The sequence below is a fragment of the Mirounga angustirostris genome, unplaced genomic scaffold (assembly GCF_029215605.1).
Source record: "Mirounga angustirostris isolate CCGP_5_RB_7025 unplaced genomic scaffold, mMirAng1.0.hap1 SCAF_18, whole genome shotgun sequence".
NCBI classification, from domain to species: domain Eukaryota; kingdom Metazoa; phylum Chordata; class Mammalia; order Carnivora; family Phocidae; genus Mirounga; species Mirounga angustirostris.
The window spans coordinates 469,095-495,738 of NW_026991726.1; the positions used below are offsets into that span (position 1 = coordinate 469,095).

Here is a 26,644-nt window from a genome sequence, read left to right on the forward strand (position 1 = left end):
CTCGGCCGGCGGCAGAGCACAGAGGCGGACGGGGGCCCCAGCCAGCCGCACGCACCGCAGCCACCACACCCCTCCCCGGCGTCGCCCTTCAATGCCGTCACGCCCGCGCCTTGCGTCGGCGCGCCTGGGCGGAGGCGTGTCTTCCGGGCGCGCGGAGGCGGGACTTCCGGGAGCAGGCGGAAGAGCCTCTGGGCGCTGGGCTCGGGCGTCCGGGGGCCGCTGAGGGGCCGCTCGGGGTGCAGGAAAGGGCCGCCGGGCCTGGCCGGCCGCGCTCGAGGTGTCGGGCCGCGGGCCTGAGGGAGGAGGAGGGGCCGTGCCCGGCGACGGGGCCCGGAAGCGGTTCTGGAGGCGCAGCAACGGCGAAGTCCCGGGCAGGTGGGTGTGACGGGGAGGCCGGGTCGGGGTCAGGGCTCGGAGGTCGGGCGGGCGCGTGGGCCCGCGGGCCTGCGGGTGGAGTCGGGGGTCTGGGGAGGGGTGAGCTGGGCTGGGAGAGGGCTGCTGGGGACGAGAGGGACGTTGGGGGGCCGGGGGGCTCGAGCGCAGGGTCTGGGCGGTGACGGGGGCTGCGCGCAGACCGAGGCTTGAAGGGAGGAGGAGCAGGTGCGCGCGAGTCTTCCCGAGGCCGCAGGCTCCCCTCGGTGACACTCCTCGGCAGGCTCTCCTCGGTGACAGCCGAAGGGGACCGACTCGGGTCGCGCTGCGGAGTTCGGGGAGTGCGGACCTGGCCCGCTGGCCGCGCGGGCTGCGCTTGCCGGGCGATCGCCTCTCCGGGGGGCGCGGCGGTGGGACCCCCTTGAATGGCCTTCTTGTCCCTCCCGCGCTCGGCTGCGCTTGCCGGGCGATCGCCTCTCCGGGGGGCGCGGCGGTGGGACCCCCTTGAATGGCCTTATTGTCCCTCCCGCGCTCGGCTGCGTTTGGCCTCGAGCTCGAGGACTCGCTCCGGTGGATTTGAGCCTCCCTGTGAATTTCCACGTACCCCACCTTCCGGCCGCAAAACCAACTCCTTTCTTGAGTCCGCAGCAGGAAGCGAATTAAGGAAAAGAAATTAAACAAAAAATGAAGTGCGTGCAATGACCCGGGTGCACCCTGGAAGCTGTTCGGCTCCAAAGTCCTGATCAGCGTGCGGCTGATCCCCGGCCCGCGCCCCGGGGAAGGTGAAGACAGTGCGTGGACAGTGCCTGGCGAACTTAGATTAGAGAGAAACGGATGTCAAGATTACTTTTTCTTTTTTAAAGATTTTATTTATTTATTTGAGAGAGAAAGAGAGAGAGCATGAGGGGGGGAGGGTCAGAGGGAGAAGCAGGCTCCCCGCCGAGCAGGGAGCCCGATGCGGGACCCGATCCCGGGACTCCAGGATCGTGACCCGAGCCGAAGGCAGTCGCCCAACCGACTGAGCCACCCAGGCGCCGCCACACTGAGGATTTCTTTTCTTTTTTTAAATATTTTATTTATTTATTTGAGAGAGAGAGAATGAGAGAGAGGGGGGAGGGTCAGAGGGAGAAGCAGGCTCCCCGCCGAGCAGGGAGCCCGATTCGGGACTCGATCCTGGGACTCCAGGATCATGACGTGAGCCGAAGGCAGTCGCCCAACCAATTGAGCCACCCAGGCACCCCCGATGTCAAGATTTCTTTTTCTTTTTTTAAAGATTTTATTTATTTATTTGAGAGAGAAAGAGAGAGAGCGTGAGAGGGGGAGGGTCAGAGGCAGAAGCAGACTCCCCGCCGAGCAGGGAGCCCAATGCGGGACTCGATCCCGGGACTCCAGGATCATGACCTGAGCCGAAGGCAGTCGCTTAACCGACTGAGCCACCCAGGCGCCCTGCCATCATCTTTTAAATTATGGAGTCTTACCAAAAAAACTGTGTCACTGGTGTATCTCTAGTAGGTGATTTGGCCAGGGTCTCACACTGCATGAGAGGTGGTCTTGCCAGTAGCCCCCCCTCCTCTATTCACGCTGGTCCTTAGGTTGTCTATTTGGCTGGGGCTTTCTTAGAAACTTCTGGGTGAAGCAGGATGTGTGATGTGGTGGAAGCACCTCTGACTTGGTTCTGTGGTCTGGGTTTCAGCTTTTTTTTTTCTATTAATCTCTGTGTGACTTTCACCAGGTCATGTCACCCCTGGGGCCATCAGTTTCTGCCAGTGTAACCTGCTGAAGCTGGATGAGACCTAAGTGGCTGAGATCTCCAGGCACATATTTGTTCGGTCTGGTCCGATTCTCTTTGATGAGCACGAGAGAGGGCCTCTTGGAGGAGCTTTGAGAGTTTGAAAATTCATTCATTCAGTAGATATTTGTTTAACCAACTCTTGGTGCCAATAACAGTTCCAGGGGCTAGAGATACACCAGTGAACAAAACAGATCAGAACCAGTGCTGTCTCAGAGCTTACAGCGGAGCTGGAGGGGCAGAGAATAGAGACCATGACTAAGTTAAGAAGAGAGTTACCCCTGAGAAGGTGGGAACTGTTATCCTGTTATTGAAACCTCAAGCAGAGAATTGGGATTGGGAGGCGTGTGGAGTGGGGAGGGTTTCCCGGTGATAAGGTGGCCAGAGAAGGTCTCACAGAGGAGGTAACATTTGAGCAGGACTCACAGGAGGGGAGCGAACAGGCCCCCTGGGTGGCTGGGAGGACAGTGGTCTGGGCAGAGGGCCAGTGGAAAGTCCCCGGTTGGGAGCGACAGCGGTGTGCTCGAGAAGAGCGGGGGGCCTGGTGCCTGGAGCCAAGGGAGGAGGGGGAGAGTCCTGGGGCACGAGGTCCGGAAGCTGGTGGGGGCAGGCCTCGTGGTCACAGTGGAAAGACGTGGGCTTTCTGTCTCTTATTCTGACGGGGGAGCGCTTTGGATGGTCTTGGCAGAGGTGAGGCAGGATCCCTTTGGCCTCTGGGTGGATGGCAGGTTAGGGGCTGGGAGGGAAGGACGGACGCAGGGAGACCAGTTCGGAGGCTGTGGTGAACGTCCGGGTGAGAGAGGACGGTGGTGTTGCAAGAATCAGAGGGCGGGTGGTGGGGATCAGGACGTGTTCAGTCTGTGACTCTCTGGGGCTGGTTCTCTCTTGGGCCAGCGACCCACTTGGCTCCGAGGGGCGGCTGCCCTCTGCAGTTGTCGGTGGCACTCTTGCCACACTTAGCTGTCAGTGGCAGGACGAAGTCACCGCCCACCGCGGTGCGAGTGCAGGCGGCCCTCCGGCGTGGGTCCGCCGGGGCCGCGAGCGCTGCGCGCAGGAGGCCGTGCGGGCGGTGGGGCCTGTGGAGGGCAACCTTTGTGAGCGGGATGGAGGCAGGAAGGGCCCAGACTGAATCGGCAAGGCTGTGGGTGCTTGGGGTGGAGCTGGAGGAGAAGACAGCTCACGGTGTTGTGGCTCCGACAGCTTTCAGCTTCCAGCGGCCACAGCCCGAGGAGTCTCCGAGCCGGTGAGACATCAGCTCCACCGTCACTGTAACAGGCCGCCATCACTCATCAGCTGAGGGGAGGACTTGTTGGGGGGACAGTTCATTCGTTCAGAACGCATTCTGTGTGCCAGGTCCCGTGCTGAATGCTGAGCCAAGAGATGTGGCTCTCAGAGGCTGCTGGGGTGAGGGAGACGGTAAGCACATTGGTAAGTTCTTCGAAGGTCATCATCTGGGGGCGTTGGCAGAAGCACAGGACCCTGCGTCAATGGAAGGCCATGCCTTTCCAGAAGAGGTCATGCCTGACCTGAGACCTGTAGGTGGAGAGGGAGCCAGCCCACAGAGATGCACAGATGCGGAGATGCGGGGTGGGCGTCAGAGCACTCCTGGCAGGGGAAGGGTGCTGTGGGGACCCTGGGGCTGGGGAGGAGGACGGCAGGAGGGGAGCCTTGTGAGAAGAGGGGTGGGAGGCGGGCAGGGCTCGGAAGGCCATAGAAAAGGGCCGCCATGAAGCACTGAAGGGTGGCGATCACCAGGGTTCTGGCCGGAGGGATGGGGCGTGGTTGCAGACTGATGAACCCCAAAGATGTCTGCATCCTTATCCCTGGAACCTGGAACCAGACCACATGGCCAAAGAGTGGAAGGTGCAGATCTGCTGACGCTGAGGTGGTACCTTTTCCTGGGTGGCCTGGTGGGTCCAGTAGAATGGAGTGAGCGCTTAAAAGTGGTCAGAATCAACAGCAGATGGACGCTTGTCTTGTCGCTGGCTCTGAAAGTGGAGGCGGGGGCCATGAGCCGGGGGGTGCGGTGGCCTCCAGCATTTGGAGTGACCTTCTGCTTGCAGCCGGCGGGAACCTCGGTCCTACAACCGCAGGGAACTGGATTCTGCCAACAGCCTGCATGAGCAGGACGTGGACTCTCCCCAGAGCGTCCAGAAATGAGTGCAGTGGCCAACACCTACACTTTAGTCCCGTGAGAACTGCCTTGGACTCTGACCTCCAGACTTTAAGATAATAAGTGTGTTTCAGGCTGTGTGTGGAGGACCGTTAGAGCAGCCACAGAAAAACCCTGAAGTGGGAGGAGGAAGGTTGGAGGAATGTGCGGGAGGGATGTTGGATGGGAAGGGTTGTGGGTAGCCCTCCGCACCTGACCCTGCAGAGTCTTGCCCTTGAATGTGGACAGGGCACCTGCTTCCATCTTCCCGGGTGGGCTGGCCCCTCACCGCCCACCTCTGCGAAGTGCATTTAGTCCCAAAGGACTGGAACAGCACTGGGAGGGCTCTTCCTCATGTCTCCTTGGGTCCAGGAACCAGGTGGAGGCCCTGCCTCTTTTTCCGGAAGCTCGGATCTGCTGCCCTGACCAGCTTGCTCTTGCGTTTTCAGAAACCTGTTTGTTTCCTTGCTTGTATTTTTGAAGTGGCTGTTTGGACGGAGTGCCTTTTTATTCCTCTCTTCCCGTGTTGCGAGGAGCCCGGGAGTCTCTCGGGTGGGTCTTTGTGTCCTGGGCGAGCGGGTCTCTCTGGGCTCCGTCTGTAAGTGGAGTTGGTCTTACTGTGCCAGCGCCTTGGAAGCACCGGGGGTGGGGGTGGGGGTGGTTTGCTATGCACACAGTTCCTCTTGCTTGTTTGTTTCTTGGTGGTCCTGTTTGATGTTACTAAATGCCTTTTTAGCTGGTCTGGAAACATTTTGAAAGATGAACTTGATGTGAATCATGTTTTTTCTCTTTTACATATTTGTCTAATGTAGCAAGTCTAGACTCTTAGGGGTTAATCTTAAGTGAGGACAGAAATGATTAAAATAAATAAATCCCTGATGATTTTGATTAAACTTTTTTTTTTTTTTTTAAACTGAGAGCAGGGGCAAGTATTCCATTCCCCGAGGGCTGTGAAGACATGGTCGGAGGTCATGGGTGGGAACAAGTCAAAGTGCCCTGGGAGCCTATGTCTGTTTCTCTGTTCCCCAGACTGCCCTGGGCCAGCCCTGCCTGCGTGCAGCACGGAGGAGGACGGTGGCGCAGTGACCGGGGCCAGTATGGGACACCCGCCCCGCCCCGGCCTCTCCAGCAGCTCTGTCTCTAACCGCTCCTCAGCTTCCTGGTGCTCAGACGTGTGCAGTTTGGAGTCTGGCCCTGCAGGCCCTTCGGGGTGCAGCACGGGTCCGCCAGGGGGGTCCTGCAGACAGCCGGGTGTCGGGATGGCCCTGTGCCGGGCCCTGGGAGCGCAGACAATGCCGAGCGAGGCTGCGGACAGACGTCCTGGGGCAGGGTTTTGTGCCACACCCCGGACGAGGCACCGTGGGCCTTGTTGTGACACTGTACGCTCGAGACTGCTTCTCTCCTGCCGGGGTCCTGACACGCGCCGCGCCGTCGGCCCTCCCTACGGCCGGGGGTTTGCAGACCCGGAAGCCTGGGCTGTGGGTGGGTGGCAGAGCTGGCTCCCACTGCTGGCCCCTGGGCTCGGCCCTCGCCCGGCTCCTCTGGCCTGGGGGTCAGGAACGCGGTTCTCGTGCGCTCGGATTTGCACAGCGTGGGGGTTCTTCAGGAGGAGAGGAACAGCTTCTTCTAATTTCACCCTGATATTCCCTCCACAGGCCAGAGGCGGAGGGGTTGGGAGGCCCAGAGGGAATGGGGCAGCCTGGGTTCTTCCCGTCTGTGGGGCCCTGGGCTTGGGGGACTTTCATTTTGAGTATCCCTAGTCTTTGTGTTCCACCATTCTGAAATGCTGTTTCCTCTTTTCTGGGGGTTACCATGGCAATTCCAGCCTGAGTGCTGAGGTTCACAGAGGTGGGTGCCCGTGGTCGTCAGTGGTTAGAACAGTGTGGACCGCCTGCAGTCACGTGAATTAAGGGCTGCAGATGCTGTTGCCGGGGCTCGCACAGCCGGCCGGGGAGCCCGCGCACCAGGCCCTGTGGCAGCCCTGCCCGAGTGTGCTCCCGTGTGCCCAGACGGTGCTGCCGAGCTTGCGTCTGTCCCAGGCCCGCGGCTCCTAAGCGAGTGAGCCGCCTCTGAGCCCAGGCATGCTAGTTCAGGGCAGAGCTGGACACTTCTGGGTCCCCGACGGCATTAGCTCTGTTCCCTGGGGACCCTCCTGGGTGTTCTTGCCCGTCCTGGCATCCATCCTCTGGGGGTCTGCAGTTCGCCGGCGCTGGTGTGTGCCCACTGCCCCGGCTGGCATGTCTGTCGCCTGCTGTCTTCCTTCTCACACAGCCTCTGCACTTGAGCTTGGCCATGCTGCTCGTGGGCAGCCCCCCTCGATACGCTTCTCAAATGTGCCGTGGAGCAGCTCTGCACCTGTTCCCGCGTATACCTTGCTCCAGTTTTGAAATGACCCTTCTTTCAGTGAACCTTTGTACTAAACTAAAAGAATAAGCCTTGCTGGCTCTAAGGCTTATGCCCAGGGGAGACAAACAGCGCTTAATTCCTGTCTTCTGGATGAGCTCCTGATCCTTCACGGAAAGCCCTCCGCAGGGTGACTGGGAATGTCACGGGGCACTGGGCATGATGTGCGTGGAGAGCAGGGCAAAGGGCAGGGTCTTGGAAAGGGGACGGGTCCCTCGGCGCCACTGTGAACATTGGAGGCAGGGGGCAGTCCGTTTGAGGGTGTTGATACACGGGGTTCTCTAGTTTTTCCAGTGAACTTGTTTGCAGGGGCTGAGGCCAGCCAGTTGGTGGGACGATGTGTTGGGCTGTCGGCGTGGGGATCTAAAGGGGGCCACTGGCCACGCTGCTTTCAGAATTCAGGCCGGCTCTGGGAGGAGAAAAGCATTTTCCTCCTCCTGTCGGGGGCGCTGGGCAGTTTGATGGGGTGGGGAAGGAGCACATAGGCCTGTCTCCGCCGACGGTAGCCGTCTGCCGGGACGTCTGCCGGGCGAGCTGGTAGTGCCTCGGGTCGGGCCGCCATGGCGTGGCTCTGGGCCCCGTTTTGTTTTCTCTTTAGGATTGTGCTCTTTCTTGGATTAGTTTTCTGTTCCCAAACCACTCACTAGAGCTGTGTGGCATTTTATTTCCAGACCAAATGTGGATTCAGAGACCGGCCTGATTTTCAGTGGCTCAGTTGGGATGGGTCAGGCCAGGGAAATGCAGGAGCTGATCAGAGGGCGCTCTCCTGTTGGGTTCTGAGAGAGTGTGCTCTGTCCTGTGGAACTTAACTCCTTCACGTGTAAAAGGCTCAATCATTCAAATATTTGTATAACGAAGAAGCATTAAATGTCTCAAGCATTTATTGGATGCCTTCTGTGTGCACAACAGGCCCTAAAGTTTGCTGGCCTGGGCCCCTGCAGGGCAGTCTGGGGGGCGCTCCCAGTTCGTGGGGCAGCGTGGGCGAGGGACGGGAGATGCTGGTGGAGGAGGGTGGGGGTGACCTCAAACTGGACCTTGAAGGACCGTCCGTTCCTATAGGTCCGTACTTAGTTGTGGGGGTGTTCTGTAGACAGGGCCCGGGGCTGGCCTGTGTGGCAGCCGAGTGGCTGCATGAAGGCCCAGCCGAGGAAAAGGTGAGCAGGAGAGAAGAGCGTGGCTAGCAGGGACCTGACCGAGGGGGCTGGGCGTTCAGACGGGGTGGGCTGGAGGCCAGCGCTGGCCCCAAGCGGGGGTGTTGGTGAGGGGAGGGGCGGGAGAGGAACAGGGAGGGTTCCAGTTGTTCCCCAAGGGCGACAGGAAGACCTTGCAGACTTTGAGCTGGGGAGTGAAGCTGTCCCCCGACTGGCAGAGCCGAGACCAGAACCAGAGGCAGCCGCGTGGGACAGTGACAGAGGGGAGGGTGGAGCTGTGAGAAGTGGTTCAGGGTTTAGGAGGACGTGGAGATTGGCTGAATGCGGGTGGCCTGCTTCAGGGAGGAGGGGAGGGGGGCCCTTGGGCTCCTGGATTGCCATTCATGGAGATTAGGTCATGGAGGGAGTTGGTGACCTGGGCAGGAGGAGAGACCGAGCCCCAATCCAGGGTGGTGGGGATAGCAGGTGGGTTTTGACGCCACAGACGTTGGCGGCCCAGGAGGGCCAGGAGCTGCTGGTGGCAGAGGGGCGTGGGGGGGTGCAGGAGGCAGGGTGCGCTCGTTAGTCTTCTGCCTGATCCGTGGGGGTTGTCCCGGGGCTGGACACTGTGAGAAGTGGGCATGAGGTGTCGCAACTGGGGCGGAGCTGACTTCCGTAGTGGACCCGTTAATGTGAGGTGGGGAGCGTGTGGCTGAGTTGCCAGTGGTGCCCCAGAGGCAGCGGTTTGAGAACCCTTTACCTAGAGACGGTCAGGAGCATCAGGAAAGCGCGTGGTTTCCCGTGAAGTGGGAAGAAGGCAGGGCTGGGGCCTCGGCTGTGGGGTGTGGAGGTCAGGAATGTGTAGAACAGTCTGAGGAGCCCCTGGACAGGCCGGCAGGAAAGGGGGTGCGGTGGCATGGGGGGATGGAGAGCAAGGTCGGGAGGGCTGGACGAGGTGCGTCTGGAGGCCAGACGAGGGCAGGAGGATTGTGGGAAGGTGGGACTTGGGGGTGGCTGGCCACCACGCTGTACACTTTCCCTGCTGATTCCAAAGCCTCCTTTCTTCCTACTCATCGTATCTTCTGTTTTCCATAATACACACCCATCACTTTTGTCTGGGTTGAGGTCTCGTGGACATAGAACATTGTAGGAGTTTTGGGCGACAGTGTAATGATTTGATACGTGTATATCTTGTGAGATGATCACCACAGCCTGTCCTTAACCTCCACCACCACACAAGGTTCAGATTGCTTTTCTTCTGGTGAGAACTTGTGAGGTCTTCTCTGTCAGCTGCGGTCAAGTCTGCGACACCGTGTTACTAACTGTAGTCACCGTGCTGCCCACATCACTTCCCCAGGACTTATTTAAGTTTGTGCCTCCTGCCCACCTTCACCCTTTTGCCTGACTCCCCCCACATCAGGCAGCCACCAGCCTGTCCCCTGTATCTGTGAGTTCACACGTTCCTCTTCTCATGTGGAGGAGCACTTTTTTGTAAACATGCTCATTTCCAAGATCTATTCCAAGAGACTGTCCATGGAGCAACCTGCTGATCGACTCAACAACTGCCCGAGTCTCTGCTGGGTTCTGGGGGCCCCAAGGAGCATGACAGGAGACAAATCCTGTCCCTTTCACGGGGAGCTCTGGCCCTGTGGGGGCACTGGACGGCCAAGAGTGTGTGGGACAGGCTGAGCGGCAGTGCCGGGTGGGGTGGCGCGGGTGTCATTGCTGGGACAGCTCGAGAGGTGCTCCGGTCTGGGTCCGTGGGGCCACGTGTGCCTGCAGCTGGCTCCGCGGGGGCCGAGAGCTCCAGACTCTGCTGTGGGTGGAGGGACGATGGAATTGTTTGCTGTGGTGATAGTGGTGTTTCACGCATTTTCCTCTGAAGCCCTCTAAAGTTAATTTCCTTGGAAAACTTACTTCTGAATATTTTATAAACCTGGGGAACATCGCTGTGTGTTAGAGCGAGCCTAATGGTAAATCAGTCGCCAATTGAGTTCATATTTCAGAAAAGCATGTTGAGCGCAGAGGGGGCGCAGCATGGTTTGTGAGCCCGGCCGGGGAGGCTGGTGGCTGGGGAGGTGGTGGCCGCGGCGGGGGCTCCCGACCTGCCCACTGATGCCCCGCGCCCGAGCTGCGGGCGAGCACTTCATCCTAATTGCCGGCATAGGTTCTTGGTTTCCTTTTAGGTGCTTAGGACACTTCTTTTCCGTACTTTCCCTTCCTCTCACGCTTCACTGTCTCAGGGCTGAAAGCAGCCCTGCTACTCCAGCCTTTCACTGAGGAACAGAGAGCCATCCTGGTTCCTGGCTCGTCAGTTTTGTTGCCGAGCCAGGGCCTTGGTGGTGGGGCGTCCTAGTTAGACCAGAGACATGTTTGCCAGGACACGCGGGAGAGAATCGCCCTCTTGCTTCTCCCGCTGCTCTGCTCACCTGTGTTCAGATGATCGCCTGCCATCGTGGGAGCCGGGGGCGGGCAGGGGTTGTCCCTGTGTCCCTGGCTCCCTGGCGTCTCTCCAGCTCCGGTGCCGCTGCCTGCAGCAGGTGCTCAGCCAGTGTCTGCCGAATGAAGGGTGCTCTCCAAGGGGGACCAGGCTTGAGCACTTGGCCATCCACAAGTGGGCACTCAGACAGCCTTAGATTCTGGTTTTTATTATACTTTCCCTGCCCGAGTTGTAAAGGTGGTGGAGCAGAGTCCTGAGGAGCCAGCGGTGATTGTTCAGGGGTCCCCGTCTCTCTTCTGTGGGCCTCCCCCAGCTGACCCGTGTCTCCAGCCTGTCCTCACCTGTGACCTCCTCTGCCTGGGGGCGCCCCTCGCTCCCACCTCCTGCTTGTGGTGAATCTCAGCTTTACTGTCTCTGTCGCCTGCCTTCCCCTTCCTGGTGGGGGCGTTGCAGGGGTGACTCCCTGTGCCTCATGCAGGAGGGGTGTGCTCTGTTGAGAACTCAGGGGCTATTGTCGGGGGGTCCTCTTCCGGGCGCCATCCTGGGGGGCATCTCTCCACCTGCCTGTCCCTGGGCTGCCCTGTGGGGTGCGGTCCTTGGTCTGGGCGCCTCCCTCTCAGCTGGATGGGAACCTCTGTGGGGCCACAGGGTTGGGTCCATGACTCATCGTGAGTTCTCGTGCATTTGTTCTTCCATCTGAGAGTCCTTCCCGGCCACCCAGTTGTGTGGTCGCTAACGCTATACACTACGTATACTATATACAGGATGGAGACCCGCCCGCCCAGAAAATGTAGCTGTGGTCCCCACTGTTGGCCTGCTGATAACCAGTGAATCCTTCTGAAGTTTCGTGGTCTTAGTTCAGGGGTGATATCATGTCTGTCATCTTCACTTGAAGCTACTAAAATGTTTTGTTCTGGGCTGGTGGCATTAGGGACTTCTGTCATTCGGGGCTGCAGAGGTAGACTCGGACCTGTTTAAAGGTCAGCCGGGTGGCTGGTGCAGAAGGGCTGCCTTGCTCCAGCCTTCGCCCCCCACGGCACAGCCACCTTCCCGGACACCCGGTCAGGGAGGAGACCCTCCTGCTTCTTCCGCCTCTCCGCCTCCCTCCCTCCCTCCCTCCCCCTTTCCTCCCTTCCTTTCAGCATCTTTGTGGAGACGTCATTTACCTGTCCTCTATTTCACTCACTTAAAGTGTACAGTTCAGTATTTTTAGTCTGTGGAGTTGGACGATCATCACCATAGTCAATTTTAGAGCATTTGCCTCACCAGCCGTGACTCCCCAGTCCCTCCTCCCCAGCCCCTGGCTGCCACTCATCTGCTTTCTGTTTCTGTAGACTTGCTTATTCTGGACATGTGCTTATTCGTGCGTGTGGGATCATATGAATGTGGTCTTCGTGACTGGTTCCTTTCGCTGCGCGTGATGTTTCCAGGCTTCATCCACGTGGGAGCGGCTGTCAGCCCTTCATTCCTTGTTGGAAGCTGACAGTATATTCCGGCGTGTGCCTGGTCACCCACCGATGGGCCTCGGGACTGTTTGCGCACTTTGGCTATTTGGAGTTGAAGCCGTTGCATCCTCTTCCCAGCCCCAGAGTCCCCTCCACCCCCAGCCCTCCGCTCCCATCCTATTCTCCGTTTGTTTTCATCACCATCATGAGCTGGGAGTTTTGACCACCATGTATGTATCTGACACGGTAGATAGTTTCATTTTCTCGTTTTAAAAACTTTTTATAGATGACATCATACTGTGCATATTCAAGTTACTCTTCAGTGGTAGGCTTGTAAGTTCACCGATCTTGGTTCTTGTAGTTCCTTCGTTTTTATTGTAGTTAGTATTCCATTATAGGTGTATGTTCCAGTTTGTTGGAACTCAGTTGGAACTCAGTTGATAGTGGACAAAGGGATAATGTGAATTCATTCTTCAGTTGATGATGGATAAAAGTTTTTCTTAATTTTTTTTTTTCTTTTTAGCGTTAGCGACATCGCTGAACCTGCCTTCTGCGTCCTTACACAAGGGGTTTTCATGGCGTGTGCCTAGAAGTGGCATTATGTCGTGTGTATCTGCTTTTTGTGAGGAATCACTGGGGTCCTCTTTAAAGCAATGAGTTACTGTGGTGTTTTTAAGCAGTACAATTCATTAAAAAGTTTATTGGTGAACATATTTTTTAAAGAAAGATTTCATGATGTGCTACTTATTCTTTTAAAATGGCTTTAGATGAAGCCTGTTTTTCTTTTTGGCTATGCAAGACCAGATAAAAATGCAATTTTAATAAGATAAAATGAGATGCCTTTTAGTCTGAGCTTGAACTTTGCTGGAACATTTTCTGCTCAATAAACACAAGTGGTGTGCCCATGAAGAATTAATGCACTGGCGCTTTCCTGGGAGGCAAGGGGCCTGCAGCTTGTGGTAACACTGCAAGACCCATGGAAATGCCTTGCACATAGAGGGCAGAGGCCCACTGCCTGCTGGTTTTGAGCCCTATTCGTGTACTGAGACATAAGGGAAGGGTGCAAGCCAGCAAGGTAGGTGCATAGTACCGGTGAATGCTGTCTGTAGGTCACTTGGCGGTAGTCAAGCTGCTGCCATTTATGGCTGTCTCATTTCTTACACGTTCTTATTCCCATTTCCAAGACGAGGAAGCTAAAGCCTAGAGCAATTACCCAGGCCCTTTGCTTCTTAAAACAGGAAACCTACCAAGGTCGGGGAAGCCTCCAAGAGATTTCTGGAAAGGGACCACGACAGAGGGGTTGTGCATGACCTCCGTGGGCTGATATTCTTTCTTTCAAACAATGACAACAAACCCCCAAACCCTCCTGGATTCTGTGGGTCAGACTGGTCTCTTTTCCATGGTGTCACTGGGAAGGTTCAGAGGCTGGGAGGGAAATCAGAAGAAGGCTGGTGACTCACGCCTGTCGAGGTTGATGCCGGCCGTCATCAGCTGGGACACCCCCTTGAAGCTGTTGGTTCTAGTGCTTACATGTGGGCTTCTTCAAAGCCTGGTGGCTGGGTTCCAAGGGAGAACCCAAGAGAACCAGGTGGAAACTGTGCTGCCTTTAAAAACTTACATCTTCATTGAGACTCACATATAATAATAGTTCACCCATTAAAATTCACGTACAACACCATTCCCTCATTTAAGGGGTGAAAGTCAGTGGTACTGCGGTGTATCCGTCGCCACAGTCAACGTTAGAATATGTTTGTCCCCTCAGGAAGAAGCCCTGTAGTCTTCTGCTGTCACCCCAGTCTCCCATCCTCCACCCAGGCAACCACTAGTCTCCCTTCTGTCTCCCTTCTAGACATTTCATGTCAGTGAGATCATAGAATAGGTGTTTTTTTTTTTAAGATTTTTATTTGTTTGACAGAGAGGGAGTGTTAGTGAGAGCAGGAACAAGCAGGGGGAGTGGGAGAGGGAGAAGCAGGCCTCCCTCGGAGCAGGGAGCCCGACGTGGGGCTCGATCCCAGGACCCCGGGATCAGGACCTGAGCCGAAGGCAGACACCCAACGGCTGAGCCACCCCGGCGCCCCAGAATAGGTGTTTTTTCATGACTGGCTTCCCACGCGTAGCGTGATGGTTTCAAGGTTCTTCCGTGTTACAGCGTGAGCTAGCACTTTATTTTTTAGCTGATGACTATTTCACTGAATAATATTCCAGTTTACCATGTTTTTGTTGTCCAAGAACATTATAAATGCCAATTCATTTTTTTTATTTTTGTAGGTAAACTTAAAGGTTCGTGCGAGTTTGGAGTCCAGTGTGCTTGTCTTTGCCTGCCTCGTACTCCTCATAACCCCGTCGCAATGTGGGGGCTATCGAATGTCCGTTAAATTTTGCTGAAACATTTTAGGATATAAAAGGGAACATTTTCTGTAATTAAAATGTTGTGTCACAGGCACAGACATGGAGGAATGAATGGAAAACTGAAAAAATGCCCCAGCATAGAGTAATCTCCTGCGTATTGAAGACAGTGTCCGCAAACCAGTAGGGAATAGGATAGGTTTTTAACCAATGTCATTGGAGCAGTGGATTATTTTTTAAAAAAGTTTTCTGCAGGCGCCTGGGTGGCTCAATCCTTAAGCGTCTGCCTTCGGCTCAGGTCATGATATCAGGGTCCTGGGATCGAGCCCCACATCGGGCTCCCTGCTCGGCGGGGAGCCTCCTTCTCCCACTCCCACTGCTTGTGTTCCTGCTATCGCTCTCTCTCTCTCTGTCAAAAGAAAAAAATGTTTTCTACAGTCTGTAGCAAAATAAAATAAATTCTAGGTGACTCAATACTCAAGGGTAAAAAATAAAACCACACAAGCGTGGAACTAGGACACAGTTGGAGATTTATGCCATCTCAGTAAGTCGGCTGGGCTGAATGTTCGTGCGCTCCCAAAACTCACAGGAAGCCCTACCCACCAGACTGAGGGTGTTAGGAGGTGGGGGTTTTGAGGGGGTGAGGAGGTCCTGAGGCCAGAGTCCCCCATGGTGGGATTGGAGCCTTTATAAAAGAGACCCCAGAGAGCTTCCCTGCCTCTTCCGCTGGGTGGGGACGCAGCAGAAGGCACCAGCTGAGGCCCTCACCAGATACCAAATCTGCCAGCACCTTGATCTTGGACGTCCAGCCTCCAGAACTGTGGGGAATAAATGTCTTTGTTTATAAGCTGCCACATGCGTGGTATTTTTGTTATAGCAGCCGGGATGGACTAAGACAGTTGGGGGTGGGCCTTTTTAAGTAGAGTCCTCAAAGGAGAGCCCCGTGTAACGCATAAAAGTGAGGTTGACTTAACCACAGAGACCTTTAAGCTTCCATAAGCCAAGAGGATGGCTTTGTCACCTGTCTTTCACCATTCTGTTCTCTTTTGGTTTTCTGCTGCTGCTGTAACAAATCAGCATAACCCTATTGGCTTATAATACACACTTGCTGTCTTATAGTTCTGGTGCTGGGCTAAGATGAAGGTGTTGGCAGGGCTGCAGTGCCCCCGAGACCCGTGCTCTTTCTCATCTTCCTGCCGTGCCCGCGTTCTCGGGTGGTTGATATCTCCTGCTCATTTCTCATGGTGGCATGAGGCTGGGGAACCTCTAGGCCTCACATGTGTGTTCCAGGCAGATGAGGAAGGGCCCACACTGCTGGTGACTGAGCTGCGCTGGGTCACAGGGCCTCCCCTGGCTGGACGCCCCCGCCGAGGAAGGGGTGCGGGTGCGGCCACTCAGTGGACCGCCCTGGTGTCTGCCACGGGGGCTGTTTTGTTTCCATCTGTTTTCCAAGTTTACTCTGATGAACAGAAGACTTTATTTTTAAATTTAATTTTTATCTTTTTTAAAAAGATTTTACTTATTAGAGAGGGAGAGAGAGAGAGAGAGAGAGAGAGAGAGAGGGCACGAGTGGGGGAGCAGCAGTGGGAGAGGGAGAAGCAGGCTTCCCGCGGAGCAGGGAGCTCAATGTGGGGCTCGATCCCAGGACCCTGGGATCATGACCTGACCTGAAGGCAGACGCTTAACCGACTCAGCCCCCCGGGCGCCCCCAGAAAACTTTTATAATAAAATCATTAAGTCTTTAAAAAACACATTTATCTTCTTTTCGTGATTCTGCATTCTGTTTTTGATGAAATGGCAGCAGATGGGAATTTCCAGACGGGCATTTCAGCATTAGTTCGTAGTCCTGCCGCTGGCACACGGTCCGGGAGCAGAGGCTGCTGGAACTGGGCGATGCTGAGTGGCTCCCAGCTCCCAGCAGCCTCGTCGGCAGCGGCGCCTGAGGCCCTGCCGATGCGGTCAGGGCTGCGGCTCCCCGGGCTGAGGCCCATTTGCCCGGCAGGCTGAATGCCCCGTTGTGTGTGTGGCGTGGACCTGTGTGGCGCCATTCATCCCTTCCAGACGGGCCCTCGGGACCCGTGGCAGCTGAGGGAGAGTTGCTGCTCAGGCGTGTAGGTTACTGGGAACTGGTCCTTTTCCCGAGTTAGTGTGGGCTCTTGAGGAAGCTGGAGAGAAGCTAATCGGTTTTCCTTTCTTTTTAAACAGCATCCAGCATGTGTACGGCGCCCAGCACCCCCCCTTCGACCCACTGTTACACGGCACGTAAGTGAGGCCTGTGGTCATGCTGCATCACGCACGCGCCTGGGCGTCCTGGTGACCCGCCGGCCTCCTCGGGGTCCTGAGGGGAGCAGCGTGGTCTTCCCTCGAGCAGACACGCGTCAGGGCCTCGCACGACTGGTCCTCCGGACAAGGGCAGAGGAGGAAGCCCAGCCCAAAGTGGAGGAGAGCACGAAGCTGGCACCCCCTTAGCTGACGGGAGGTCCTGGCCCCGGGCCTGTTCTCGGTGGTCAGCTCACTTCCCTTGCCCTCCACTGCACGCTCTGCCCCTGTGTCTGGCTCCTCCACCAGAGCCATGCAGGGGGCTGGTGTGACCCCCCGCCCGTGCTGGCGGGTGTCACTGGGCCCCCCGCGGGGGCTCTTGCCCTAGTGGTGCTGTGTCGCGTCTGCACGCCGAAGGACAGCCGCTCCTGCCCCCGCCGCCCCCACTGCTGCCTTAGGTTTGCGGGCACTGGCCCGTGTGAGGTTTGGGGACTCCCTGTGAATGCCGTGACTGCGGTGCTGGGGTTCCTCCTGAGTGGCTTCTGTCACTGAGCAGAGACTGCTCAGCGGTACTGCCCCTCGAGAGCCTCTCCTTCCTGCGCCCGAATCCTAGGAGTCCTCTTCTGTTTTTTTTTTAGGATTATTTATTTGAGAAAGAGCGAGGGCACAAGAGTGGGGGGGGTAGGGAGGGGGGCGAGGGAGAAGCAGACTCCCCACCAAGCAGGGAGTCGGATGTGGGCCTCGATCCCAGGACCCCGGGATCACAGCCTGAGCCGAAGGCAGACATTTAACCGACTGAGCCCCCTGGGTGCCCCAGGAGTCCTCTCTCGGATGCCTCTTTGGGTTGTGCTTGCTCTTCACCCTCAGCTCAGTTGACACTGGAAGCTTGAATGTGCACCTTTCATCCAAGGGCTCCTTTCTGACCGGTCGTGGGGTGAGTCCGCTCCAGCCTCCGAGGGGACAGCTGAAGTCTGCCTTTGCTTTGCAGCTTGCTCAAGGGCGCGCCGAAGGTGCCCGCCACACCTGTGAAGGCCAAGAGCATCAGCACCTTCCCGGAGTTTGGGAGCAACACCAGCGACGCCTGGGATGCCGGCGAGGACGATGACGGGCTCCTGGCCGTGGCAGCCGAGAGCCTGAACACCGACGTGGTCATGGAGACGGCCCACCGCGTCCTGCGCAACCACAGCCAGCGGCAGGAGCGCCGCAAGCCGCAGGAGGCGCCGGGCCCCGAGCAGGAGCCACAGCCTTCCGCAGAGCCTCCTTCAGTCCCGAGCGGTGACCTCCGGCTGGTGAAGTCCGTCAGCGAGAGCCACACATCCTGTCCTGCAGGTGGGCGGGGGCGCGAGGAGATGACGTGCAGTGCTGCGAGGGAGAGGGGCTGGAGGCCTCTCGGTGCGGGAGGTTAGCGGGCGTTCCGTCCTCTTTGCCACAGGAGCTCGTGCCCTTGGAAGACCTTGGGGTTGTGATCCACGTGCCCACAGGCCTTCCCAGGCAGGAGAAGCCGTAGACTTTTCTTTGTGTCCCCAGCTGAGTGCTTCTTTCTCTCCTCCGGGTGGAGGGTGTGCTGTGTGGCTTTCGTGGCCTGGCTGTGAGAGGCCCACAGTGAGCACCAGGCCCCAGGGGACTGTGTCTCCCTTCTGAGTGTGCCCCGGTTGTCCCAGGGGGGCATTTCCAGCTCAGGGGCCAGGCCAACTGCACGTTCAGAGGCTGCACCTCCTCCGGCAGCTTCCAATGACACCCCTCCCCCGCCGGGACACCTGCACGTGGCTCAGAGTCTGTAGGGGGCAGAGTCTGGGGTGTGGAATGACTGCCTCCAGGTCATAAACTCAAGGATGCGATCAGCGCATGTCTTGTACCCCGTGCCTGGTGCTCAGTAGCCTTTCTGGAGACGGCTCTCAGTAGCTTTGCTTTTTGTTTTTGGGGGTGTCTATGATGTAAAACAACCCAGTGTTTGATGAGCCTCTGTGATGGGCCAGACTCTTAGGGCTTGGGGTGCCCCCAGGAAGTCCCTGGCCTGGAGTGTGTGTTCTGGTGAGGGGGACAAGCACCGACCTACACGTTGGGTCAGTAAGGAGGCCTGAATCGTGCGGGGAGGAGACAAGCGCCCTGGGTCGAGACAGAGGTGGGAGGTGGCGACAGCAGCCTGGACCTGGGGCGTAATCTTCAGTCAGAGCGTCCAGATGCCCTCCTGAGAAGGTGACACGAGCATCAGTGAGGTGAGGCAGTGAGGCGTGGGGAGCTGGTGGCAGAGGGGCCGGCCTGCACCGCGGCGGACTCACGGCCTCCCTCTCCCAGGGTCTCTGGGGGTCAGGGGGACTGCCCCTTGTTTACAGAGGAGAGAAGAGGGCATCGGGCAGCCTCAGCTTGCCCTGCTGGGACCACGGAGCTGGCGTTCATCCCCCTGTCTAGTTTTCAGAAACCCGTCCCGGGAGCTGACTAATGTTTGGAACATCACACGTCTTCGTGGGTGAGAACGCTGTGAATTAGTTCCTTTGACCAGTTTTCATATTGGAATCTGAACTGTTTTTCTCCAAAATAGGCTGAACTTCAAAGTATTTGAGTTTAAAAATGAAAATCTGGTTAGGGCTTCTGCGAGTGGGTCGGGGTTCCCCGAGACTGACGCATCCTATGCCGATTACCGCCTGCGCGCCCCGGCCGGGCAGTGCCCTCAGCCTGGGTGCCTGTTCAATTTGGCAGGCGCCCCGGATTCCTCTGCCCTCTGCTGTGCCCCACGCCTCTGGGGCCTGGGTAGAGCCTCTGTGACACCTGCCATCTGAGCAGTTGCTGGGGGGCGGGCCTCAGCACCCGTAGAGGTGGGGGCCCATCTCGGCTGAGCAGGCAGGCTCCTGTTCTCTCAGGCCGTGGGGCTGCTGCGAAGAGCACCACAGGCCGATGGTGCATGAGCAGCAGAAAGTTAGGTCTCCTCGTTCTGGAGGCTGGAAGTCAGGTCAGGCGGCCAACACGGTTGGGTCCTGGCTCTCTTCGGGGCGCAGACAGCTGCCTTCTCACAGTATCCCAACATGGGGGAGACTAGAGAGGGGAAACAGACTGTCTCGTGACTCCTCAGGAGCACCGATCCCATCAGGGGACCCCACCCTCCTGACTTCCTCTAAACCTGAGGCCCTTCTTCCTAACACCGTCCCGTCTGGGGAAGGACTTGCGCATACGGACTTCGGGGCCTCACAGCATTCAGCCCATGGCCAGGTATGCAGTTGGGCTGCATCCTGCCAGGGTGGGGAGCCTTGGGGTGGCCTCCTCCTGTAAAAGCCAGGTGAAGGATGCCCCAAGCGGCTCATGCTGGGGAAGGGGCCGATTACTGTGTTTGCCTCTGCCTCCACCCGCTTGCGCATCAACCATCTTTGCTTTGCTTTCTGAGCAGGCTTTTTGTGAGCAGTTCATTTCATGATAGCAGCTAGTGTTTGTCCATCGCTTACTGTGGGGCAGAGACTGTCTCGGGCCCTCATCGTGAACAGATCCCTCTGACTTTGCAGCCAGTCTAGGAGAGAGCTTACGGGGGAGGTATAGGGAGGTCACGTGGCTCGTCCAGCATGCTGAGCGGTGGGGTAGGGTTCAAGTCCAGGGCGTCTGAGGCCAGGGCCTGCTGCTAGCTGCTGACCTCCCCACAGAGAGCAGGGCCTCTTCGCTGGTGATGCCGCCCCCAGGGGACATGAGGTCCTGTTTTAGGACCTTTCCTGTTAACATCTGGGGCAGGGAGTGTGTGCTCCTGGCATGAAGTGGGCAGAGACCAGGGTGCCTGGCCCCCAGGGGACTCTCTGGCCCGACCGTGCACAATGCCAAGGAGGGGAGGGCCGCTCTGGAGCCCGAGGTGGCCTCTCAGGGAGCCGACCCCACGGGTGGCTGGCAGTGGTGCGCAGAACTCGTGGGCCTGTGTTCAGTTCCCTTGGTGGGCTGTTAGTCGTGGGGATGGCTTACTCGGTGTTGGCGCTAAGACGACCACGTCAGCCCTCATTCTTACTGGGCTGGGCCCGGCGCAGATGTGTTGACTGGCAGGCAGTCTAGTGGGGAAACACAAGGATCTGAGTCTTTCACCTCCCTGGGTGGAATGGAGCCTTGGAGTGATGGACAGGACCCAGAAGCACCCACGGGTAGAAGTCCCAGTTCAGTCTTGTTGAGGAGGGCCAGGACGTGTCAGGGAAGGCTTCAGGGAGGAGGTGATGTCTCTAAGGTTACCCGTAGGGTGAGGCTCCAGACTTAGGAGGTAGGGCCATCCCAGCCGAGGGGAGGTGCCGGGTGGGCTGGGCTGGCTGACTGCACACCTCATCTACGTGGTTTGCAAGTTCCCCCAAGGCAGGGACCATGTCCCATTACCTTTGTTTCCCTTTGGGGTCCTGTGTCATTACGTGAATGTTGCTGAGCTAAACTGAGGTGTCTTCAGGGCCTGGTGACCGCGGGCTCTCCCCTCCTCCATGTTCTGCCCCACTCTTGTCCCTGCACCGGCCCCACGGCCCAGGGCCAGGCCAGGCCTCTGTTGAGGTGAGGGACCTGTGAGTGCCATTTCATGTGACGGTGCTCCTCGGAGCGGAGTTGTGTTTCTGGGGCCTGGACGCTGTGTTTCACGGGGCCCAGTCTGATCAGAGTGCTGCCTGCCCTTCCCACTTCCGGCATTGTGTCGGTGCCTGTCCCTTTATGGTGCGCCACCGTGGGAGCTCACGTCACCCCACGCAGCGTCCACAGGGCCTGCTGGCTGCCCTCGCCTTTGGCCTTCAGCCCTGGGTAGATGACAGCCTGAAAGTTCCGGGATGCTGCAGCAGGGGTCTCCGGCTGGCCTTCCCCGCGCCTCCTGCTTACCTTTCGACTGTCCTGACTTTCTTAATCAGCGTCTGAGGTATCTGTACCTTTGTATCTGAAGTCAGATGCCCTTTGCTTGGTCTAGGGTGCCACTGGCGTAATGGGGAGCCTGCGCCTTTGGCTGCGAAGGGCTCAGTGGGCGTGGCTGGGGAGGACTGTCCATCGCTGATGGGGACTGAGATGCAAGTGGGTCCTGGGTGGACACTGGCTGCCCCGGAGGGGGACACTGATGTGTTTTCCACTTACAGTAGCAGGGAGACCTGCTGTTGACCTTCCTGCTTCCTCGGGGGGCAGGGGGCATCACTGTGCCTTGCAAACCCTGCCTGTCCCATCTTAGAGGGGGACCGGATGTGTGCTCTGCTCAGGACGACGTGGTCCTTACATGTCGGAGTAGATCACAGGGATGCTCTCTAAGATGGTGGAGAAGTAAAACTCAGCACGTTTGGTTCCGCGTTAGAACGGGGAATCCCTCCCCCCGCCCATCGTCTTTCCTGAGGAATCATGACGCACAGCAGAGTGGCAGATTCCGAGGGCGGGGAGGAGGGGGTCTGAGCATCGCTGCCCTGGGCCTCCCGGAGGGCAGGCCGGTGGGGACACCTCCTCCAAGCGAGGGGTCAGCCCTGCGGAGGGGCTGGGACTTGCCCTCACCTCGACGCCCACCTCTCCAGGCTTTTCTGGAAGCTTAACTGGGCCAGACACTGCTCCTCTGTAGCCTGAGGGTTTCTGTGTGAAGCCTTTCCGGGCCGCGATTTTAGGGTAATGAGTCAGCTCTGCGGGAAGAAGGGGGTCGGTGGGAGTCTGACAGCGGCGGCCAGGAGCCGGCATGTTTTCTTCACTTTGTTTGGTTCCCGCCCCATCTCCTGGAGTTGGTTTTTTCCTCTACTTTAAATTTCAGTTCTGGGAGATGTGACCATTCAAGGGTATTTAGACCTGGGGGTGTACAGCCTGGTGCTGCCTGTTCCTGTGGGCCCCTCGTTGGTCCCTGGTGGCTCTTTCTGAGTGGGTGTTGGGCCTTGGGCTCTTTTCTGTGGCTCTTCCTGGTCCGGGTTCCTGGATTTAACGCACGGTTTCACTTCGGCCCTGTGTGTCCCCGTCGGTGGGCCTTTGTGCGTGGTGGTAGGTGGTGCCCTGGGGCGGGGGGTGCTGGGCAGGCCTGCAACCTGCTGCCCCTCCCCTGCTTGCATGCGCTCTAGCTTCCTGTGCTTTCTCTTGGTGATGGTCCCTGCCCGCCTCCCTCATGGGGCTTGGGGAGATCCAAGGGGTGCAGTGCCTTTGTGGGCTTCATGCTCCTCCACGTGTGGCTCGGTGGCTTCCTTCTGTGCTCAGGCCCAGGTGAGCCCCACAGGCACCAGCAGATCCTTGGGTTGTGTCACCTGGGCAGGCCTGCTAGCAGTGGGGGAGCCGGGGGGGTCTGGAGTTTTCTGGTTGTCGTTTTGCTTTTGTGTGAGGCATGTCTGTTTTCCCAGGGAGTAACGCTCTACCAATAAGGCCAGTGGGCTTCTTGGGTGTTCACTAGTTTCACTTTATTGCCCCGGTCACGCGGGTCTGCACTGGCCGGTTAGGGGAGGAGGGGATGGCTGTGGCACGGTGGCGTTCCCGAAGGGCAGGTGGCGCGGGTGGGAGCCTTCTTACTGGGGAACAGGGCCGTGGGGGGGGGTCCAGGAGGCCATCCTCACCCCCTGCGCGCTCTCTCCGCAGATAGCGCCGGCGACACTGCTCCTCTGCAGCGGTCCCAGTCTCTCCCACACTCGGTGGCGGCCGCCGTGGGTGGCACGTCTGACCCCAGCGCCCTCAGCAGCTCAGCGTTAAGTGAACGAGAGGCCTCCCGGCTCGACAAGTTCAAGCAGCTCCTTGCCGGCCCGAACACAGACCTCGGTGAGTCCCCCGCTGGCGGAGGGCACGTGCACCTGCGCCCCCACGTGTGGTTTACTTTGTCAGAGGGCGATGTGTTTGTGCCGGCCTGCGCGAGTCACAGAGATGAGCCGTTTGTCCTTGAGGTTTACTTCAGCTGTGTGTTGGTCATGGGCTTCCGGGGCCATTGATCCGGTATTTTCTGTTCTGTTCTATTTTTTAATGCTCCGATTGAACTCCTTTGGCTTCTTGGGGCTGAACTGGTTTGCTCCACAGGACTGGCCAGCTTGGTGTCCCTGCTTTTCAGAGTCTTCGTGGGGACAAAGAGCTGGTGACCAGGGTCCTGAGTGCTGCTGACTTTACACCTTCCTTGGTGTAAAGTGTGGGATAGGCCGTGAACACCGCGGGAGCCCAGGCGGGGCTGTGGTGGGCGGGCCAGCAGGGGGCCGTACAGTCAGCAGTGTGGTTCTCGGGGGTCACCATGGCCGCGGGGCCGCTCTGCCACCAGGCTCTGAGGCAGGTGCTCGCCTCCAAGTCCATTTGCTGGGCTTCCCCTCGAAGCCGCGTCCTTTCCTCGGTACGTCTCATCTTTGCGGAGTGCCACGCTGCATCGGGCATCTTGCTGGCTGCGGGGGCTCTCCGGAAGGTGGGATGTGGCCGCGGTCACGAGATCACGCATGGTGGAGGGTGGGTGCCAGGGTGGCACGGAGGGCTGGCGCGCCTCGGCAGCAGTGCCCCGCTCCGCCAGCAGGTGGCGCGTGAGGCACGCGGCTGGGCTGCCCAGCAGGGAGGCGGGCGGAGGCGGAGTGAGCATGGAGCTGAAGGATAGGCCGCGTCCCTGAGGATGCTGCTCCCCTTGTGGGTGCAGAAGGGTTCCTTCCCGCGAGTTTCTGCGTTTTCATTTTCCTGATTGATTTGCTCACGCACACGTAAGACAGTCACGCGGCAGCAGAGGATGTGCGGTAAAAATGTGTCGCTCTCCTCTTCCCCAGGCCTGCTTTCCCTCCTTCGCGTGATTCCAGGTGTCTTCTTCCAGGGACAGGAAGGGAGGCCTCTCGTTCTCTTAACGCTGAGCTGCTGAGGGCGCTGGGGTCAGATCACGCACATGACGATGCACGTGACGTCTTAAACCTTTTATTTTGGTGTAATTTCAAATGTAGAAGAAAGTTGCAAGAACGGGTTAGGGTTAGGGTAGGTGACCCTGTGACCCATGCAGCCCCACAGTCAGCATGTTGGAGCCAGGAACACTCCCCCTGTGCTGAGCTCCCGGGCAAACCCTGCAGGTCCCCTCCCCTGGCTGACCCCCTGAAGGTTCTGTCCCCACCTGCCATGAGTTGGAAGTCCCCACAACCTCCTCTTCAGGTTTGGCTAATCTGCTCCAGTGGCTCATGGAACTCAGAGAAACATGTGTGATTCTTGGGCAGCCATGAATCTCAGCTTCTTCATGATGGGGGGCAGCCCAGCAGCTGAGTGACCATGCAGGGCTGCCTCTGCTTTTATTTCATTTTTTTATCAGAAAAGCAAGGGCAGTTGCCTCAAAGCGTGGGAGAGGAGGACAAAGGGATGGCAAGTATCCTGAAGCGGTAAAGCAGTCCTGCACCCTCCCCTAGGGGCAGGCACTCAGGGAGGCAGTCATGGGATAAGGGAAAAGCAGGATGTTTGTGCTAGCAAGCACCAGGTGCAGAAAGGGGACCTGAGGGTTACATTCTTTCCTAGCTCCTAACCTGTGCCCTGCCCCTGGGGATCATGGGATCCTGCTCCTACTGGGCCCTTGCGTTCAATAGTCTGAGAACAGGAACGCTGTTGACCTTTCAGCTGCTTCCACAATCACTCCTGAGGGCTTACAATATATTTTCTAAGAATAATTCCACACTTCCTCCGTGAGGTGGACTACCTGGTATGCACAGAGGTGGACATGAAGTTCTGCGACCACGTGAGTATGGAGATCCTGTCCCCCCTCTTCGGCACCCTGCACCCCGGTTTCTACCAGGCAGCCCGCAAGGACTTCAGCTACAAGCATTGGCCACAGTCCCAGGCACACATCCCCAGGGACAAGGGCGACTTTTATTACATGAGGACCTTTTTTGCGGGGTCGGTGGTAGAGGACCAACTGACCTTAGCCTGTCACCAGGCAATGGGGGTCAACCTGGCCACTGGGATTGAGGCTGTGTGGCACAATGAGAGCCACCTGAACAGGTACTTGCTGGACCATAAGCCCATTAAGGTGCTGTCCCCAGAGGACCCGTGGGACCCTCAGCTGCTGGGCTGTCCCCGAGAGGACCTGTGGGACCCACAGCTGCTGGGCTGCCCCTGGAGGACCTGTGGGATCCACAGCTGCTGGGCTGCACCCCATCATGAAGAAGCTGAGATTCATGGCTGTGCCCAAGGATCACCAGGACATCAGCAGTCGTTATTACTTGAGGAGTCATTTTGGTGCCCACCAGGTCTGTCACTTGAGTTAACAGATGAGCCCGAAGGAAGGACGTCATCAGTTAGGAAGTACAGACGAAGGTCAGAGTGGAGGTGGGCAAAGGCATCTTTAACTCAGAGAGCGGGGGAGCCCCGAGCTTCTTCTACACACCTTGCCCTGCTCATCGATTCCAGCTGCCTGGCTCTGAGTTCTGTCCTTTTAATGAACTGGTCATCTAGTAAGTAACATGTTTCTCTGAGTTCCATGAGCCACTGGAGCAGATTATTCAAACCTGAAGAGGAGGTTGTGGGGACTTCCAGTCTGTAGCCCATAGCTCAGAAACAGGGGTGACCTCTCTGCCCAGCCACTGGCTGACCACTGAGTTAACAGCACAGGGATTCAGTGGCCACACACAGCAAAGAATACAGACTTGACAAAGTGAGTTCAGAAAAGTCACTAAGCCAACAGTAGCAACTACAATGAGCAGCAATCATGAAGCCTGGAGTGGGGAAGGTCTGATGTTCAGGATGCTTCCATTATAATATTCATAATCACACCCTGGACTTGTCACTGGGGCCAAGTCCCCCGGCCGGGGGTCAGGGAGCTCCTACATGTTCCACGTACCTCTCTCTGGCTCCCCCAGCCGTGCACAGTCCTATGCTGCTTCCCAGCAGAGGTCGGTTTTAACCAAAGCCAGGAACATGGGATGGGTTTTCCTGACTCCCCACCCCCTGCCCCGCAGAGCTGCAAGAGAGGAAAAAGATTTCCTCAACCCTGTTAAGGTCCCCGGCTGAGTCTGGAAATTGACAAAGACAGATGAACAGGAGAAAAGCAAGCAAAATGTATTGGTTGCTTTGGTGGGAGCCTCACAAGACCATGAAGACCAGCAGAGGTGACTGGAGCAGACAGCTCTTCTAACTTTTAGACAAAGAAGCAGTAAGTGTGTGAAGAATTGACAGACGCAGGGGTTTGGACTAGGGCTCGTAAACGGTAAAGAAGTAACTAGGAAGATAAGGGTTAGTTGAACCAGGTGTGTGTGTATAGACCCCGTGGTCCTAAATTCCTTGACTCTGGTGATAAGCACGTCATCTCTGTGGTCCGGGGCGAGAAAGTTCCACATGGCAGTCTTCTGACCTGCTTAAGGGAAAAAGGGCTGATGGCTGGGGGTCAGAGAGACCTTCTTGCTTTGCTCTATGCAAAAGTTCTTTTAGCTTCTGTATTTATTTTGCCAAGGTGCC

General features: G+C 57.6%; 1 protein-coding gene across 4 annotated transcripts in view; it reads left to right on the forward strand.

Annotated features, from left to right (window-relative positions):
* The first annotated feature begins 168 nt into the window (after positions 1-168).
* Positions 169-26,644, forward strand: part of LOC135363104 (TBC1 domain family member 22A-like) — a 97,231-nt gene continuing 70,755 nt past the window's right edge. For 2 of the 4 annotated variants that reach the window (XM_064583794.1, XM_064583791.1), the window contains exons 1-4: positions 169-375; positions 16,283-16,339; positions 17,325-17,665; positions 22,844-23,020. In XM_064583794.1, the coding sequence (XP_064439864.1) occupies positions 17,488-17,665; positions 22,844-23,020 (355 nt within the window). In that variant the 5' untranslated portion in view covers positions 169-375; positions 16,283-16,339; positions 17,325-17,487. Of the gene's footprint in view, positions 376-15,741; positions 16,340-17,011; positions 17,666-22,843; positions 23,021-26,644 lie in introns of those variants that run through there. The other 2 variants (XM_064583792.1, XM_064583793.1) reach the window with 2 other exon arrangements.